Source organism: Hypanus sabinus, chromosome 14 (genome assembly GCF_030144855.1).
Source record: "Hypanus sabinus isolate sHypSab1 chromosome 14, sHypSab1.hap1, whole genome shotgun sequence".
Classification (NCBI taxonomy): domain Eukaryota; kingdom Metazoa; phylum Chordata; class Chondrichthyes; order Myliobatiformes; family Dasyatidae; genus Hypanus; species Hypanus sabinus.
The window spans coordinates 95,787,295-95,806,862 of record NC_082719.1 but is presented as its reverse complement, the minus strand read 5'-3'; the positions used below and the strand labels follow the sequence as shown (position 1 = coordinate 95,806,862).

The following is a 19,568-nucleotide window of genomic DNA, read 5'->3' as shown; positions in this document are numbered from 1 at the left end:
TGTTTTCCTGTGATAGTGCTCAGTGTAAATGTGCTCAGTGGAGGGCAGAGGAGGTCTTTACCTGTGAGGGACTGGGCCATGTCCACTTCCTTTTGTAAACTTTTCAGTTCAAAAGCATTGGTGTTTCAACACCAGGCTGTGATGCAACCATTCAATATTCTCTCTACCACAGATCTATCAAAGTTTGTCAAAGTTTTAGATGTTATGCCGAATTTTCAGAAACTTCTAGATGTAGAGGTGCTGCTGTACTGTCTTCCAAACAGCACTTAATGGGCCCAGGACAGATCCTCTGAAATGATACCATTGAGGAATTTAAAGCTGCCGACCCTATCTACCTCTGAATCCCTTTCTGAGATATGGCATCCAAAACTGATGATGGGTAAGGCCTGACCAGTGTCTTATAAAGGCTCAGCATTATCTGCTTGCTTCTATATTCTATTCCCTGTGAAATAAGTGCCAACATTGCATTTGCCTTTTTTTTTACCACAGACCCAACCTATAAATTAACCTTCTTGGAGTCTTGCACAGTGACTCCTAGGTCCCTTGACAGCTCTGTTATTTGCACCTTCTCTTCATTTAGATAATAGTACCTTTTACCAAAATGCATTATCATACATTTCCCAACACTGTATTCTATCTGCCACTTTTCTGCACATTCTTCCTATTTGCCTGAGTCCTGCTGCAGTTACATGGCTTTATATTATTGGCTAGTTTGCCCTCATATTTCATCTTTACCCTTCTTAAAGCTTTTTTAGTTGTCTTTTGTTGTTGGATTTTTAAAAATCATCCGATTTTCTACTCGTTTTTGCTACTTTATATGCCCTTTCCTTATCTTTTATGCATTCCTTAGCATCCCTTGTCAGCCACGGTTGCCTACCCCTGTTATCTGAGAAGTCCTTCTGTGGGATATATCCATCCTGCACCTTGTTACCTATTTCCTGAAACTTCAGCCACTTCTGTTCTGCCATCATAACCACCTGTATTCTCCTCCAATCCACCTGGGCAAGCTCCTCTCTCATGCCTCTGTAATTCCCTTTATTCCATTGTGATACTGACGCATGAAACTTATGCTTCTCCCTCTCAAATTTCAGTATGGATTCCCTCCTAAGGATTCCTTTACATTTAGCTCCCTAATAAGATCAGGGTTATTACACAACATCTAATCTAAGGTAGCCTTTCCTCAACCACAAGCTGCTGTAAAGCCATTTCATAAGCATACAACAAATTCCCCCTTTTGCAATCTGACCCAAACCTGTTTTTCCCTGTCCCCTTGCATATTGAAGTCTCCCATTGCAATTGAGACATTACCCTTATTACATGCCTTTTCCAACTCCCTTTGCGGCTTCAACCCCACATCTTGGCTGCTATTTGGAGGCTTATGTTTGATTTCCATAGTGTTTTTTTAAACCCATGCAGTTTCTTAACTCCACCCACAAAGATTCATCATTCTCTGCTCCTATGTCACCTCTTCCTAAAGATTTAATTCCATCTTTTACCAACAGCCACACCACTGCCTGTGCCTTCCTGCCTGATCTTTCGATACAAAGTATATCCTTTGATGTTGAGCTTCCAACTATGGCCTTCTTTCAGCCACAACTCAGTGATGTCCAGAACGTCATATCGACCAATCTATAATTGCGCCAAGAATTTGTCCACCTTATCCTGACTGCTACATGCATTTAAATACAGCACCTTCAGTCCAATATTCTTCGCTCTTGAATTTTTCATCCGTGGTACAATTTAACTCTTTGCTCTGCCTGCATTTTTACCCAATTATTTGCTTGTTCTTCCTTACGTTCGTGTTACATCCATCATCTACTTGTAAACCTGCTGGCTCATCCTCAGCTCTATCATACTGATTCCCATCCCCCTGCCATATTAGTTTAAACCTCTCCCAACAGCTCTTGTAAACCTGCCAGCAAGAATATTAGTCCCACTCAGATTCAAATGCAACATGACCCTTTTGTACATGTCCCACCTACCCAGAAGAGGTCCTAATTATCCAGAAATCCGACCCTCACTCCAATTCTTCAGCTACGCATTTTTCTGTCAGCTCAGCCTATTCCTGTCTCCACTATCGTGTGGTACAGGCAGCAATCTGAGATCACTACCCTTGAGGTTACACTTCTCAGCTTCCTAACTGGCTGATTCTGTTTTCAGGACCTCCTCCCTTTTTCTACCTATGTCGTTGGTACCAATATGTTCCACGACTTCTGGCTGCTCACTCTCCCTTTTCAGGATATTGTGGGCGCAGTCAGAAACATTGCGGGCCCTGGCACCTGGGAGGCAAATTAGCATCCACATTTCCTTTTCATGTCCACAGAATCACCTATCTGTTCCCCTGACTGTAGAACCTCCTATTACTGCTGCCATCTTCTTGGTTCCCTACCCTTCTGAGCCAGAGGACCAGACTCAGTACCAGAGGCATGGCCGCTGTTGCCTCCCCCAGGTAGGTCGTCTGCCACAACAGTACTCAAAATGGAGAACTAATTGTTGAGGGGGACGGCCACACGGGTGCTCTCCACTATCTGATGTTCTCCCTTCCCTCTCCTGACAGTCACTCATTTATCTGTCTCCTGTAGCCTTGGGGTTTCTACCTTCCTATAGCTCCTGTCTATCATGGTTTCACTTTGTTTAACAAGCCAAAGGTCATCAAGCTGCAGCTCCAACTCCCTATCATGGCCTCCAAGGAGCTGTTTCTTGATGCACCTGGTGCAGACGTGGCCGTCAGGGAGGCTGAATGTCTCCTGGATATCCCACATTTGACACCCCGAACAGAACACTGGCTTTGTAGACATACCCCCTTTTCTCTCAAGATTTTAAGAAAGAAATATGGAGTGAACTACTTACTTTGCCTCCGCCTGTTCTTGCCACAGCCCCTGTTGACCCAAAGCCTTACTGCTCTACATTGATAACAACCACTCCTATGATGATCTCTCTTCTAGGCAGTACCTCTCTTTTATAGAGACTGGGTTCTTAAAGCTCTTCGCCGGACCTGCACGGGAACGCATCTGTTTTGTCTGCACAGTTCTCCAATCCTCCTCTTATAGTCAATGATCTGCTCCTTGGTCTTGCTGACATTGAGTGAATGGTGATTGTTGTGACACCATTTAGCCAGCTTTTCTGTCTCCCTCCTATACGCTGATTGTGCCAACGACAGCATTGTTGTCAGCAAGCTTAAATACAGCACTGGAGCTGAGCTTGGCCACACAGTCATATGTGCAAAGCAAGTAGTGCAGGGGCTAAGCACACAGCCTTGTGGTGTGCCTGTGCCAATGGAAATTATGGAGGAGATGTTGTTGCCAGTCCAAACTGACTGTGTCTGCAAGTGAGCAGATTGAAGATCCAGTTGCACAAAGAGGTATTGAGGCCAAGGTCTTGGAACTTATTGATGAGTTTTGCGGGGATGATAGTGTTGGATGCCGAGCTGTTGTCAATGAAGAGCATCCTGATATCTGCTTTTTTCCCTGTCCACGTGTTCCATGGCTGAGAGAAGAACCAATGAAATGGCATCTGCTGTAGACCTGTTGTGGTGATAGGCAAAGTGGAGCAGATCCAATTTTTATCACTAACCTCTCAAAGCATTTCATCACAGTGGATGTACTACTGGACAATATCATTGAGGCAGGTTAAAATGTTCTTCCTAGGCACCAGTATAATTGAAATCGTCAGCACTTTGCAGGGATCATGATTTTGGCCATGACAAGCACAAAATGCCGGAGAAACTCCAGCAGGTCAGGCAAAATCTATGGAAGTAAAAAAACAGTTGACATTTTGGGCCGAGACCTTTCATGACTGTAAACATCTCAGCCTGAAACGTTGACTGTTTATTTCCCTCCATAGATGAATTGCTGAGTTCCTCCCACATTGCTATAGGTTTCCAGTATCTGCAAAATCTTTTGTGGCCGGTGACTTCATCTGCATCTTTCTCAGCCTGATGAAGGTGTTTTCAAATATCCAGCCAAGTTGAGCCTTTGACATCAGATGATGTTGAACTTGAAACCTGATGGCGATCATGTATGCAGTGCCTTTTTAAATTATTTCTACTTAGTGAATAGCCACAGACGTTGAAATTTTGGGCATTGGATATCATGTGTGAGGAGTTCACCACAGGATGTGCGTAGATGGTGAGCAAACTGTTTTACATGGAAGAGAGCCAGGACTTTTCTCATCATTTTGATCAAGAAGTATTTTTGTTTTCCTTATCAAGCAGTGTTGTATTTGGCTGTTGCTTCGTTGACTGTAATGACAATCCACTGTTTAATTCCCAGCTGACATGAGGAGCAATAAAAGGTGTCAGTCGTAACAGATGGAAATTAGATGCTGGCAGTGCAAAACGTCATTGCTGAAGTGCTGTGTACTTTCAAACAGGTGTCACTGTACAGTGATTTGTGAGATTTTGTATGGAACGAGTGATACTTCTTCACCATTCTGTTAATGTGCCGTCTGCAATCCGTATGACAATTGTGGATGACAAGAAAGGTGATGACATTATGGATCGCAAGGAAGGTTGTCTATAGCCACCTCAGAATATAGATCAGATGGAAAATAGGGTGGAGCATTGAAAATGGAATTTAATTCCAAAGGAAAATGCATCTTAACGTTGTATATGGTGACATGTATGCACTTTGATAATAAATTTACTTTGAATCTTGAACTTTTCAAAAGTGCAGGGTTATGCATTCTGAGAAGTCAGATGGTAGCATGACATAAACAGTAAGTGATATAGGAATGCTGATGAACAGAGAGACTTCGAGGTTCAAGTCTATAGTCCCCTAAAAGTGAAATACCATAGAACCATTAGAACATAGAACCATAGGACACTACGGCACAGTACAGGCCCTTCAGCCCTCCATGTTGTGCTGACCCATATAATCCTTAAAAAAAGTACTAAACCCACGCTACCCCATAACCCTCCACTTTTCTTTCATCCATGTGCCTGTCCAAGAGGCTCTTAAATACCCCTAATATTTTAGCCTCCATCACCGTCCCTGGTAAGTCATTCCAGGCACTCACAACCCTCTGTGTAAAAAACTTACCCCTGATGTCTCCCCTAAACTTCTCTTCCTTAATTTTGTACATATACCCTCTGGTGTTTGCTATTGGTGCCCTGGGAAACAGGTACTGACTATCCACCCTATCTATGCCCCTCATAATCTTGTAGACCTCTATCAAGTCCCCTCTCATTCTTCTACACTCCAAAGAGAAAAGTCCCAGCTCTGCTAACCTTGCTTCATATGACTTGTTCTCCAAACCAGGCAACATCCTGGTAAATCTCCTCTGCACCCTCTCCATAGCTTCCACATCCTTCCTATAATGAGGTGACCAGAATTGAACACAATACTCTAAGTGTAGTCTCACCAGAGATTTGTAGCGTTGCAACATGACCTCTCTACTCTTGAACTCAGTCCCCCTGTTAATGAAGCCTAGTATCCCATAGGCCTTCTTAACTACCTTATCGACCTGTGCAGCGACCTTGAGGGATGTATGGATTTGAACCCCAAGGTCCCCTTGTTCATCTACACTTTTAAGTAGCTGACCATTAATCCTGTACTCAGTATTCTGGTTTGTCCTTCCAAAATGCATCACCTCACACTTGTCTGGATTGAACTCCATCTGCCATTTTTCTGCCCAATGTTCAAGAAACAATTAGATATGCATTTAACTAGGCATGTAGATGGATGTAGAGCTAATGCTGTATATAAGGATTTTGTAGATCAGCAAAAAGTTAGCTGAGGCTTCTCTGCTCTACAACTGTCTTGATGCTGTGAGGAACTGTTCAAAGTATATTAATTATCAAAGTTATGTATACATTAGACAACCTTGAGATTCATCTCCTAACAGGTGCCATGAAACAAAGAAACCCAAAAGGGCCCATATTAAAAAAACCGAACACCCAACATGCAGAGAATAAAGACATGTCATGCCCATCAAAAAAGAACCAGTTATAACAGGGGACTATTGAACATCCAATATGCAAAGAAAAAAAACATGAATAATATCCGCAAACAAGTAGCGTTCTGAACTGAAGTCCGCCAAGGGAGTCGCATAGTTCAGCGCAGAGCCAAGTGGTGGAACTGTGGTCTCCTGTCCAAGTGTACTCCAAATTCAGTTGATGAATTCATGGCGAATTTTAAAGCAATTTCATTTGTTTGTTAAAATCTTTTAAAAGCAGGCAGTTTGGAGGTATTTCTAGCTTCCATGCAGGATTGAAAGAATGGATTCAACAATATATATTTTTATAATATTGTAACTTCAATTAATCCTTTGATCTCCTTTTTCTGTAAACTTGTTTTTTTCAGTTCTATGAAGTGGTTGATCTTAAGTTATTCTGTCCCAGCAATGATGATAGTTAACAATGATGTTTATTACAGTGTCACTATTAACAAAATTGCACTGTCATTGCAACTTCATTGGTATGTGAACTGCTAAATGCAAATTAAGGCTTGACCACTGAAATTTTCATTTAATTGCTACATCAGTGGGGTAGTTCAGTATTTGTTATAAATAGTTTTTAAAAAAATTAGTTTATTTTGATATATCTGGGATTGAACAGCAGCCAGTGGCAAGGGGTGGGGAGCAGAGTGGGAAAAGTGGACCAGTTCATCATCATCATCATCTTCATTACGTGCCATGTCATATGATGTAGGTGATCGTGGTGTTCCCATGACCATGATTGTTTCTGGTATATTTCTCTACAGAAGTGGTTTGCCATTGCTTCCTCTTGGCAGTGTCTTTACAAGTGGGGAGACCCCAGCCATTATAAATATTCTTCAGAGATTGTCTGCCTGGTGTGAGTGGTCACATAACCAGGACCTGTGATATGCATGCGATGCTCCCATCGCTTCACATGACCGTGATCGGGGGTGCTACATCATACAGTACCTTAGGATACATTCTCTTGCAGGCATTCACAGTGGAACAAAGAAATACTGTATTTAAATTTCTTTTAGATAGATTTGTCTTTGAAATATATAATGTATTTTATGTACTGTGCTGAAGCTGCAGAACAACAAATTTCACAACATACGTCAGTGATAGTAAAGCTATGGAAATCAGGGTTGCAAATGTGATTGAAAGCATTAGAGTTAGCTTTCATTTCCACTATTATGGAAAATTTATGTAACTTTGACTGTGTACTGGGCTTTAAAATAGTGTCTCATTTTGCACACATTTTCTTTAGTTATTTTTGTCTTTGCAATTCAGGTTTTTCATGTTGATAGGGTAAAATGTTGTTGTACTAATCCATGAAAGCTAATTATCACTGATAAGTGGACCTTTTATTTCAAGTCACTTATTCCAGAAATGAATTCTTGGGACTGCTTTGAAAGGTACTTAACATTTTTCAGTTCCTGGTTTGCATTTTGAGGGGATGGATAATTCAAAGCTGCAATCATCTCTTTAGTGTTCCATTATTATTATTTCAAGGATCTGTAGAATCATCCCTAATGCCCAAGGTAATATTTATCCCTCAATAAGCATTACTTGAAAACAGATATGTGTTTATTATCACTTTGCTGCTTGCTGTGAGCAATTTGGCTACAGTATTTCCTACATTACGTTAATGAATAGATATCAGAACTAATTGACTAGTAAGTAGATATCCCAAAAGCAATGGAAATGATTGCTAAAAATATGTGTTCTTAGTTTCGGAATTTATACATTTATTCTTTCTTTCTTTGCTTTCCGAGGAACAATAGTAGAACAGCTTTATTTGTAAGGTACATCTTACTTGAAGTACAGATCACAATGAATACTCAGTGGCCACTTTATTAGGTACAGGAGTGGAACCTGGTGTGATCTTCTGCTGCTGCAGCTCATCCACTTCAAGGTTCAACATGTTGTGCGCTCAGAGATGTTCATCTGCACACTGCTGTTGCAATGTTTTGTTACTGGAGTTACTGTCACCTTCCTGTCATTCTGAACCAGTCTGGCCGTTCTCCTCTGACCTCTGTCATTAACGAGGCCTTTTCACCCACAGAACTGCCGCACACTGGATGTTCTTTGATTTTTGCACCGTTCTCTGTAAACTCTAGACACTGCTGTGTGTGAAAATCCCAGGAGATCAGCAGCTTCTGAGGTATTCAAAAAAACAAAACCCGGCACTAACAATCATTTCCATGGTAAAAGTAATTAGATCACATTTCTTCCTCATTCTGGTGTTTGGTTTGAACACAACTGAACCTGCTGACCATGTCTGCATACTCTTGTGTTTTGAGTTGCTGCTCCATGATTGGCTGATAAGATATTTGCATTAACAAGGAGATCTACTTAATAAAGTGACCACTGAGTTTGTTCAGGAGAATTATGAACTAAATTTAAAAAATGCCATGTAACTGAGAGCACAACATATGGCTGTTAATACATAGGGCTTAGGTGTGAGACACCAGAAGTATTGTGCTCCATTTAGGTATACATGAAGACCTAATTTGGAAGGAGTGAACAAAGGTCCATCAGACTGATTGCAAGGATGGTTTGACTGTCATATGAGGTGAGATGGAATAGGCTAGGTCTCCTATTTATTGACAATAAGAATAAGAGATGTCTTCATAGCAACTGACAAAGTTTTTCGCTCGATTAGATTGATTTTGGGGTTGCGTTCCTTGGCTGTGGAACCGAGATCTATGGGTACCAAAATGAGGAAAAGTCTCCTCAGTCTAAGGTAGTGAATCTTTGGAATTCTCTACTTAAGAGCGCTATGAAGCCTCAATCATTGATTTTGTTCAGGACAAAGGTTAGTAGATTACCAGATGTTAAAGGCAGCAAATGGATATTACACGGAGCCAGAAAATGTGGTTAGTAGTAAAATTCTTGAATTTTTGTGACAGTCATATGGTCAGGCAGGGAACAGAGGAATACAGTAACACACAGGCAGATGGGGATAACTAGACTGGCAAAATAGTCGGCACAGGCTTCGTGGGCCAAAGGTACTGTTGCGTGTTCTGTGCATTGATGTGTTTGTTGACTCTATTTTTGATTAAGTTATCAGATTGTTATCTGCCATCTGACCTCTGGTTGGACCTTGAGCCCATGAACACTAACTACCTCACATTCCCTTCTCTATTTGCACTGATTTCATTTTTTATACTTCTTATTGTAACTTAGTTTTTTTATGTTTTGCACTGTACTGCTACCACAAAACAACAAATTTTATGACATATGTCAGATAATAAACCCGATTTTGATTATAATTAGATTAGATCTTTTTCTGTTATTATTGACAAAATCCCATTTTTTTTTATTTTACAGACAAGGGATGATTTCCTGGGCCAAGTTGACGTGCCTCTTAATTACTTACCGGTAAGGTTATAGTTGAAAAGACAATTAAAAAATAAAGTTCATGTTTTCTTATGAATCTTATGAAATTCTGAAACAAAGTTCTCTTTGATCTTACCACCATATGGAAAAACCTAGTGGGGGTCTCTATCCAACTGTATAAAAATCCTCACAGTTGGAAGATACGATTAAGCAAGTTAACAAATAGCATTTGAGCAATATGACATTTTAAAGGGAAAACTATTTTGTTAAGAAAGTCCATGATGTCTTCTACTGCCATGATGAGGCCACTGTCAGGTTGAAGGAGCAACACCTCATATTTTGTTTGAAAAGCCTTCAACCTTGCGGCATCAATTGCTTTCATGCTCAGTAATTTCTCTCCCCCCCCACCCCACCACCTCTCTTTTTCCATTCCCCATTCTGGCTTCCCTCTTACCCAATGTTCTCACCTGATTATCACCCCACTCTTTCCCTCTCTTCCATGGTCCACTCTTCTGTCCTATCAGATTCCTTCTTTTTCAGTCCTTTACCTTCCCCACCTCTCATTTCCCAGCTTGTTGCCTCATCCCCCTCCCCACCCATTTACCTTCCCCGACCTGGTTTCACTTTTCATCTGCCAGTTTGTACTCCTTCCCCTCCCCCAGCCTCTTATTCTGGCTTCTTCCTCTTTTTTCCTTTCCAGTCCTGATGAAAGGTCTCAGCCTGAAACATCGACTGTTTATTCCTCTCCTTGGATGCTGCCTGGCCTGCTGAGTTCTTCCAGCATTTTTTGCAGGTTACTCAGGATTTCCAGCATCTGCAGAATCTCTTCTTTTTGTATATTGCTAAGGAGGTTTAGTGAATTTAAACTGAAATGTATCTATGTAAGGGGAAGGAACATTGTGGTAAGTGGTTTATCAGCACCCTATTGAGAATAAAGGTTTAGAGAAGTACTGGTCTTTCAAAAAGAGAGTTCAACAAGTTGAAGTTGTAGAAGTTTTACATCATTTGCTAAAATATATTTTAAATAAGTGGAAGGTTAAGGATGGAATTATGGAAGGAAAGCAGAGCATATACTGACCTTGAAGAATATCATTTGTAACATAGCCTACTTAGTTATAATTATGTCTAAAATTAGATCTGATACTGCAGTTGGAGATTTTAAATAATTAGCAAGTTTTATTGTGTTTGAAATGACATGTTTGATTTGTTGACTAACTCAGTTGTTAGGTCTTTTGGCCTTGTCAGTTTGCATCAACTATATTTAGAGTTTTAGCAACAGATTTGTTATTTTATCTTTTATAATAATGTTATGGTATTTGAGTCATGAATTACAAAAACCTGTTGGTACAAAAGGGTACTAGATAATCATGTTAATTAAATAAGCCCATTGTTACAATTCTAGTCATTGTTTTGCAGCTGTAGATAACGTAATAAAAGTTCTAATTCTATCTACTAAACTCTTATCTGGATGCCTAGACCAATTTTCTTTCTAGCATTGGTCCCGTCTTTTCGACTGTAATAATCAGCACTTATTGGTTGCTACTTTTATTTATATTTGCTGAGGCCGTTATTAACTTAAACATTTCTATTAGTTGTTATGCATGGTTTGGTAATGTAGCGGTTGGCGCATCGGTTTATAGCACCAGTGATTACCAATTGGAGTTAATTCTCACCACCACCTGTAAGGAGTTTGTACGTTCTCCCTGTGACTGTGTTGGTTTCCTCTGGGTGCTGTGGTCTCCTTCGAAATTCCAAAGATGTACAGGTTAGGGTTAGTGAATTGTGGCCATGCTACATTGGTGCCAGAAGCGTGGTGACACTTGCGAGCTGCTCGGCACCATCCTCCCCTAAATCAAATGATACATTTTGATTTGGTTTGATTTCTTGATGTACATATGACAGGTAAAGCTAATCTTTATCTTTATTGTTATTGAATCAGTTTTTCATCTATGTAGATTTTATAAATTTAAGGAATGGTCAATAATACAAACCTATAATAGAGCAAAGAAAAAGCTGGGAATAAGTTACAGGAATTTAATTGTACTTTCTGAGGTTGGTTAATGTGTTGTGAATCTGGGAAATTGAGTGCAGTGAACCAATTTTGGAAATTGCTGAATGTAACGAGTGACTAATACTTGCACTTTAACATGATTGAGTTTGGATGAAGATATCTGGAAATCCAGTGCAACACTGGTTAATCTCTTGTAATGCTTGTGTGAACCAGGCAGTTTTAAAAAGTGCAAATGATGAAATGGTAGTTTTTTCTTTCCCTCCCTATTTTGACTGAAACCATATATACTTTTTAATTTATATTGAGACTTCCATTCAGAAAAGAAAAATAGAAAAAATTGGATAGCTGATTACAAACTTATTCATTGTTATGAGTTATCAAAATTTGATGTAAATTAATTATCAAAGTACACATACAACCCTGAGATTCATTTTCATGCAGGCATACTCAATAAATCCATAGCTGAATAATAACCACAGCAGAATCAATAAAAGGCCGCATTAACTTGGGCATTGAACCAGTATGGAAAAGACAATCTGGTTAAATATAAAAAGAAAGAAATATTATTAATAAATAAATAAACAATAAATATTGAGAAGATGAGATGAAGAATCCTTGAAATTGACTCTGGAGGTTGTGGGAGCATTTCAGTGATGGGGCAAGTGAAGCTGAGTGGTTATCCCCTTTGAACATAAGAAATAAGAGCAGGAGTAGGCCATCTGGCCCATTGAGCCTGCCCCTCCATTCAATAAGATCATGGCTGATCTGTCTGTAAACTCAGCTCCATCTACCTGCCTTTTCCCCATAACCCTTAATTCCCTTACAATGTAAAAACCAATCTGTTTCTTTTATTCAACTCACAGACCTCTGTTGATACCCCTGCCCCCCCCCCATGTATAATTTTAGTCTGGTTCTCTTTCTCTCTCCTTTTTCCCCCGCTCACTATAATCTCCCCCCAGCCTTACCTTTCTTTCTCTTTTATTTCCCATAATTCTCCACCTTCCCCCAGCCCATTTCCCTCCAGCCTATCTCTTCCCAGCTCTCTACTTCATCCCCCTCCCCCCTCTTCTTATCCCCCCTCGACCATCCCATGTTACTTCACTCCTGATGAAGGGTTTCGGCCCGAAACGTCGTCACTACCTCCTCCCATAGATGCTGTCTGGCCTGCTGAGTTCTGCCAGCATTTTGTGTTTTTATTTATTTCCAGCATCTGCAGATTCACTCGTGTTAACTGTTTCTTAAATATATTTTAGTAAAGAACCCTCAACTGCTTCCCTGAGCAGAGAATTCCACAGATTCACCACTCTCTGGGAAAAACAGTTTCTCCTCATCTCTGTCCTAAATCTTCTCCCCTGAATATTGAGGCAATGTCCCCTAGTTCTAGTCTCACCTACCAACTGAGACAACTTTCCTACTATCCTATTTGTCCCTTTCAAAATTTATATGTTCCTATAAGATCCCCTCTCATTCTTCTGAACTTCAGAGTGTATAGTCCCAGGTGACTCAATCTCTCCTCATAGGTTAACCCCTTCATCCTTGGAATCAACCTGGTGAACCTCCTCAGCACTGCCTGTAAAGCCAGTATATCCTTCCTCAAGTAAGGAGATCAGAACTGCACACAGTACTCCAGGTGTGGCTTCACCACTACCCTGTATAGTTGCAGCATGACCTCCCTGCTCTTGAATTCAATCCCTCTAGCAATGAAGGCCAACATTCAGTTTGCCTTCTTAATAACCTGTTGTACCTGCAAGCCAACTTTTTGCGATTCATGAACTAGCACCCTCAAGTCCCTTTGCACAACAGCATGCTGAAATCTTTCACCATTTAAATAATAATCTGCTCTTCTATTATTCCTTCCAAAGTGGATGATCTCGCATTTACCATCATTGTATTCCATCTGCCAGACCTTGGCCCAATCACTTTGCCTGTCTGCATCCCTCTGCAGACTCTCCACATCCTCTGTACAATTTGCTTTTCCACTCAGTTTAGTGTTATCAGCAAATTTTGCTACGCTACACTCAGTCCCCTCTTCCAAATCATCAATGTAAATGGTAAACAGCTGCAGGCCCAGCACTGACCCCTGTGGCACCTCACTCACCACTGACTGCCAACCGGAGAAACACCCATTTATACTAACTCTCTGCCTTCTATCAGTTAACCAATGCACTATCCATGCCAATACACTTCCTTCAACTCCATGCATCTGTATCTTATTTATAAGTCTCTTGTGCAGCACTTTATCAAATGCCTTCTGGAAATCCAAGTATACAACATCCAGCAGTTCCCCTCTATCCACTCCACTCATTATGTCTTCAAAGAACTCCAGTAAAGTCTGTCAAACAGGACCTGCCCTTCCTGAATCCATGCTGTGTCTGTCTAATGGAACCACTGCTTTCTAAATGTTTCGCTATTTCTTCCTTAATGACATCTTCAAGCACTTTTCCGACTACAGATGTTAAGCTAACTGGCCTGTAGTTGCCCGTCTTTTGCCTATGTCCTTTTTTAAAAAGTGGCGTGACACTTGCTGTCTTCTAATCCGTTGGGACCTGCCCAGAGTCTAGGTTTGATAAACAATTGCCAACGCGTCTCTTATAACCTCTGCCAATTCCTTCAGCGGCCTGGGATGCATCCCATCAGGATCAGGGGACTTATCTATCTTCAGGCCCTATAGTTTGCTCATCACTATCTCTTTAGTGACAGTGATTTTATTAAGGTCCTCACCTCCCATTTCGTCCATAACATCCTTCTTTGGCATATTAGGTGTATCCTCCACCGTGAACACCAACACAAAATAGTCGTTCAATGCCTCAGTCTCCCTTGTTCATGCATAATACACTATATTTAGATCTAACTATTTCATCTTCCATCTGAATGTGAAAATCAATCATACTATCATCACTCTTTCCTAGAGCCTTTTGGTTCAAGAGCCTGATGGTTGAGAGGTAGTAGCTATTCCTGAACCTGGTAGTGTGAGTCCTAAGGCTCCGGTACTTTCTTCCTGATGGTAGCAGTGAGAAGAGAGGTGGTGGGGGTCCCTGATGATGGATGCTGCTTTCCTGCAACAACATTTTACGTAGATGTACTCAATGGTGGGGAGGGCTTTACGCATGATGGATGCACTAGCTTTTGTAGGATATTTTTGTTCAATGTACTCTCCACTACACATCTGTGGAAGTTAATCAAAGCTTTAGATGTCATGCTGAGTCTCCACAACCTCCTAAGAAAGAAGAGGTGCTACTGTGCTTTCTTTGTAATTGCACCAGGATGGATCCTCCAAAATAATAACCCTGAGGAGTATAAAGTTGCTGACCCTCGAGTAAAGCAAGATCTCTACAGAGGGAATTATTAATCTTAAAGCCTCAGTCACAGAAGCATGCTGTGAAGCCAGATTATTGCTATTATTCGAGGAGGTCAAAGATCTTGGAGGCTGCAGAGAAATGGAAAGGTGAAGTCCTAAAGAATTTTGAGAAAAAAAGAGTGAGAATTTTAAACAGCACATACAAAATGCTGGAGGAACTTAGCAATGCAGGCAACATCTATGGAGAGAAATAAACATGTGAAAGGTCTTGGCCTGAAATAGCAACTGTTTATATCCCTCCGTATCTGCTGAGTTCCTTCAGCTTTGTGTGTGTGTTTTAGAAACATAGAAATGTTGTTCAAGATTTCTAGTAACTGCAGAGTCTTTCATGTCTCTGAGAATTTTAAAGTTAGCAGATAGCTAGACTGGGAACCATTTAGATAGTGTGATACAGCAAACATGCAACAAAACCATGGCGGACACCCACCTTGTGTGGACTGACATCAGTCAGCACTTCTTACAGGAGGATACATCTGAAGTTTGAAGATACACAATTGTTTATTGTCATTCGTCAGTACACAAGTGTAAAGGAGAATGAAATGATTTTTACTCCGATCCCATGCAGGGAGAAAAAAACACAGATAAGCTTAAGAAACACAATAACAAAAAATACAATAAACATAAAAGCAATCCTATAAAGCACAGTGTACAAGTAACTGCTGTATACATGGACTAATTGTAGAGTACTTTGTAAAGGTTTTAGGCACATATTTGCACAGTACTATAGTATTGCACTGAACTGATGCTGTAAAAAAGATAAAATTCATGACATTATGTGAGTGATGATAAGCTTGATTCTGATTATGGACTGAGAGTGAGAAGGGGGCAGGGAGAGGGGGATCATGGTTGGGAAAAGTTGAAAGGAGAGGGGAGGAAGCAAGAAGCACCAGAGAGACATTCGGTAATGATCATTTAACCAATTGCTTGGAATCAAATGACTTTGCCTGGTGTCTCAGGGCTGGGTGTGTCTGCACCCGTGCCACACCCCCACCCCTAGTATTCCTTCTCCGACACCTGTCCCACACCCCTCCTGCAGTACTCACCATTCCCAACATCCTTTGGTCTCGACAAATTTACAAACTTGCTGTTTGTTCCACATTGACAAATACAGTACAGTGCAAAGTCTTAGGCATGCTAGCTATAGGTATATGTCTAAGACTTTTGCACAGTACTATAAATTTTCTGTATATGTGGTCTTGATGGTGGGTGGAAAAGCTGGTGTTGGTGATGTGAGGGGCAGCTTTAACTCCCTATTGTAGAAATTCTCCTGTGTGCCACAGTGCAGACATACAGTGATGTAGGATGTTAGGATACTCTGCATTGAGTGTCTCTCGAGGGTCATGAGTATAGGTGTGCACAGACCACTCTCTTCAGCATCTTCAGAAAGTAGACGTGTTGGTGACTGTGGAGGATGCATTCTGGGTCTACGAGAGATTGAAACTCCTCTTGGTTTCCGCGGCTGTGCTGCCCATCAGAAGAAAGGTGTGAGTGTTGGAGGTCTTCCTGGAGTCACTAACCATCTCCTTTGTCTTGTTGACATTGAGGAATTGTTTCAGCAGAAGCAATGTTCAAGCATGGCAAGGTTAAGAAGACCTGCCGAAGGGTCTCGGGCCGAAATGTCAACTGGTCTTTTTTCCATAGATGCTGCCTGGCCTGCTGAGTTCCTCCAGCATTTTGTATGTGCTACTTAGATTTCCAGCATTTGCAGATTTTCTCTTGTTTATGAAGACCTCATGACTTATTGATGAGGTACATATGTAGATAGAAAGTAATTTTCAAATAACACAGGAATTTTGGGCTCTTGAAGCCATGCTTCAACTTCAAGAGAAGAAAGGAGTGTTTAGTTTGGATACAGACTCTGCGAGGGGACTGAGGCAATGACATTGTTTTTCTTCATTATTGTGTTGAAGAAGATTTGCTGTTTTTCCTAAATTGGTTAATGGATGCTCCATGCAACAGATTAGACTCTGATACAAATCTGCATAATTATATGCAATTTAGATAGTATTAACATTTTATTTTCAGATTGTTAAATGAAAGTCATCTTGTTCTTGCTTTTTTTTTGAGCAGTGATGGTTTTGGATAATTAACAAAAAATGGGGCTCCATGATAGCATAGCAGTTAGCACGACTCTATTGCAGCTCAAGGTGCTGTGAAGTTCAGAGTTCCATTCCAGCGTCCTATTTAGTCATCGCTGTATGTCCACCCCTTCAAATGTGTGGGTCTTCTCCGGTGCTCGGCTTTCTTCCCACAGTCTGAAAGATGTACTGGGTAGATTAATTAGTCATTGTAAATTGTCCAGTGGTTGTCTGGTATCCGTTAGTCTCGCGAAACCATGGATCTGTGCCTGGAATGGTTTCCAGGGCACAGGCCTGGGCAGGGTTGTATGGAAGACCAGCAGTTGCCCATGTAGCAAGTCTCCCCTCTCCACGACACCGATGTTGTCCAAGGGAAGGGCAAGGGCCGATATAGCTTGGCACCAGTGTCATCGCAGGAGTTGCCAGAGTGAGGTTGAAGGCAACGCTGGACTGCCTTAGGGACTTCAGCTCTGAATTTGTCCTCAGGGTTTACTCCCGAATCCTTTCCCATGAGTGGGTATGGCTGCAAGGCAGTGGAGGTTTGAAATCAGAGATCTCCCCCTCTTAGTTGGACTGCCCTCCCAGGCTGACAAGCTCCATCTACCCGAAGCACTGGTTTTGAGGTGCCAGGACCCGCCTTTGCCCCTTCTCCTGTCAGTAGAAACAGTTCCCACTGGGCTTAGGTTAGGGTTAATCAGGGTGGTGGGATTGCTGGGGCAGCATGACCTGGGGGTGCCGGAAGGACCTATACTGCGCTGGCTCGCCAAATTAATTAATTAATTAATTAACTAGCAATAAACTGTGCAAATAAAATAATAAATGATTGATTGATTAATTAATTAATTAATACAGAGAACTTCAGTTGTGGAGTCTTTGAACGTGAGTCCACAGTACGTAGTGCATTACCAGTGCACAGAGGTAGAACAAGATAAAGCAATAACAGAATGTAGAATAATGTGCTGCAATTAGAGAGAAAATTTAGTGCGGGTGAACAATCTGATGCAAGATCATGGCAATGCAGACTGTGAGGTCAAGATTCTGTCTTATTGTACTATAGATGTATTTAATAATCAACACAGCAGGGTAAAAGTTGTCTTTGAATGTGCTTAACACCTTTGTACTTTCTGCCTGAAAGGACAATTTAGGGTTAATTCAGAATGGTTGGAGGTTGCTAGGGTAGCACGGTTTGAAGGGCCAGAAGAGCCTACACTTTGCTGTATCTCTAACTAAAATGAAAAAAGAAATTTAATGGAGAAAAGAAATAGCTCATCAATTTCAGGTGCTTTATGTTGAAAGGTTACTGTAGCAGCAGAGCCAAAAGAAAGCCTGTCACAAATTATTTGTATGTGAAAAATATATTATTGAAATAAATTCTTGCTGCTCTTGTTGAGAGCGATAGTGTATTATCTGAAGGGGCCTTGCTGTATGTGTATTGACGTGGACTGATTCATGATCCAAGGAACTGCAAAGGGGACTCAATGCTGAGTCATCAGTAATTCTCTGCTGACCTTGTGATGAAGTAACGCAGTTGATTAATCAGCTGAAAATAGTTGACCCTTTCACCCTCCCACCCTCCGGCATGTTATCCAATGGGATCTCACCACCAGTCATATCTTTCCTTTGGCCCCCTGCTCCTTTCCTCTGTGCTCCATTTCATTCTCTCTCTCCTTACCTGTCTCTACGCCCAGTGAGTCATGACAGTGATGGCAAATCTATTGGAGAGGATTCTTAGCAACAGGATATCATCAATTTTTTCTCCCATGGTCCACTCTTCTGCCCTATCAGATTCCTTCTTCTGCAGCCCTTTATCTTTCCTACCCACCTGGCTTCACCTATCATCTCCTAACTAGTTCTTTTTATTGTAACGTCTTTACCCCTTCCTTTCCAGTCCTGAAGAAGGGTCTTGGTCTGAAATGTCAACCGTTTATTCATTTCCATAGATGCTACCTGGCCTGTTGATTTCATCCAGCATTTTGTGTGCGTTGACAGGTGTACAATGTCCTGTGTATGTTACTCAAAATGGCTTCTTTGGTTTGTTACGAGCAGGACTGCTTCTTTGTCGGATAAGTGTTTCCCTCGCCATTGTTTCACTTTAGAATGGCTGATATGGTAATTGTATTCATTTGTTAATCAATGGGGAATGTGTCTTGTGATGCTGGGAACTTGGGGGAGGGGTTTTCGTGGGTTTTTGGTGTGAGGGAGAGGCCGAGGAAGACGCCGAGGAAGGTGGATGTGTGCTGGGCTGCTCGTAAGACCACCAGGGTGGTCCCAGGTGCGAAGGCGTGGCAGTTGGATGGGTCGATTGGTTCGTTGATTGAGCTCCAACGAGTGCACTAAACAGACAGAACTTTGATAAGTTGGCGCCTTTTGTTTTTTCCTTATCTATATATATTGTATTGCCTACTACTCTTTTAATTTTAGTAAACTCTTTAAAGTGTATTTCATAACGGTATTTGTTGTGGGTTTGATACTGTTGGCGGGCGCGAGGCATAAACTCGATTCTCACAACACCTGCTCGAACGGGAGGTGGGTTGGTGAGTTGCTGGAACTCCGTTTCCCCTAGACATATACCAGCCTTTTGGGTAAGTGTTACACAGGATTTTCAAGCATTTGGATAAACTTAGTCTAATTATTGATAGTCGTCATAGCTTAGTGAGTGACAGATCGTGATTCACAAGCCTAACTGAATTCTTTGAGGAGGTAACAAAAGATGTTGACGAAAGCAAATGATGTGTGTTGTATATGGATTTTAGAAAGGCATTAAATTCCATCTGTCACTTTTCAGCACATTACACCAGCTAGTCCAGATCCTGCTGCAAGCTTTGATACTCCACTACATTCCTAATTTTGGTGTTATACGCAA

General features: G+C 41.2%; 1 protein-coding gene across 10 annotated transcripts in view; it reads left to right on the top strand.

Moving 5' to 3' along the window:
* The window catches only part of nedd4l (NEDD4 like E3 ubiquitin protein ligase), a 423,982-nt gene that overhangs the window by 250,230 nt on the left and 154,184 nt on the right, over nt 1-19,568 (top strand). For all 10 annotated transcript variants that reach the window (XM_059989671.1, XM_059989670.1, XM_059989668.1 and 7 more), the window contains one exon: nt 9,250-9,300. In XM_059989671.1, the coding sequence (XP_059845654.1) occupies nt 9,250-9,300 (51 nt within the window). The remainder of the gene's footprint in view (nt 1-9,249; nt 9,301-19,568) is intronic.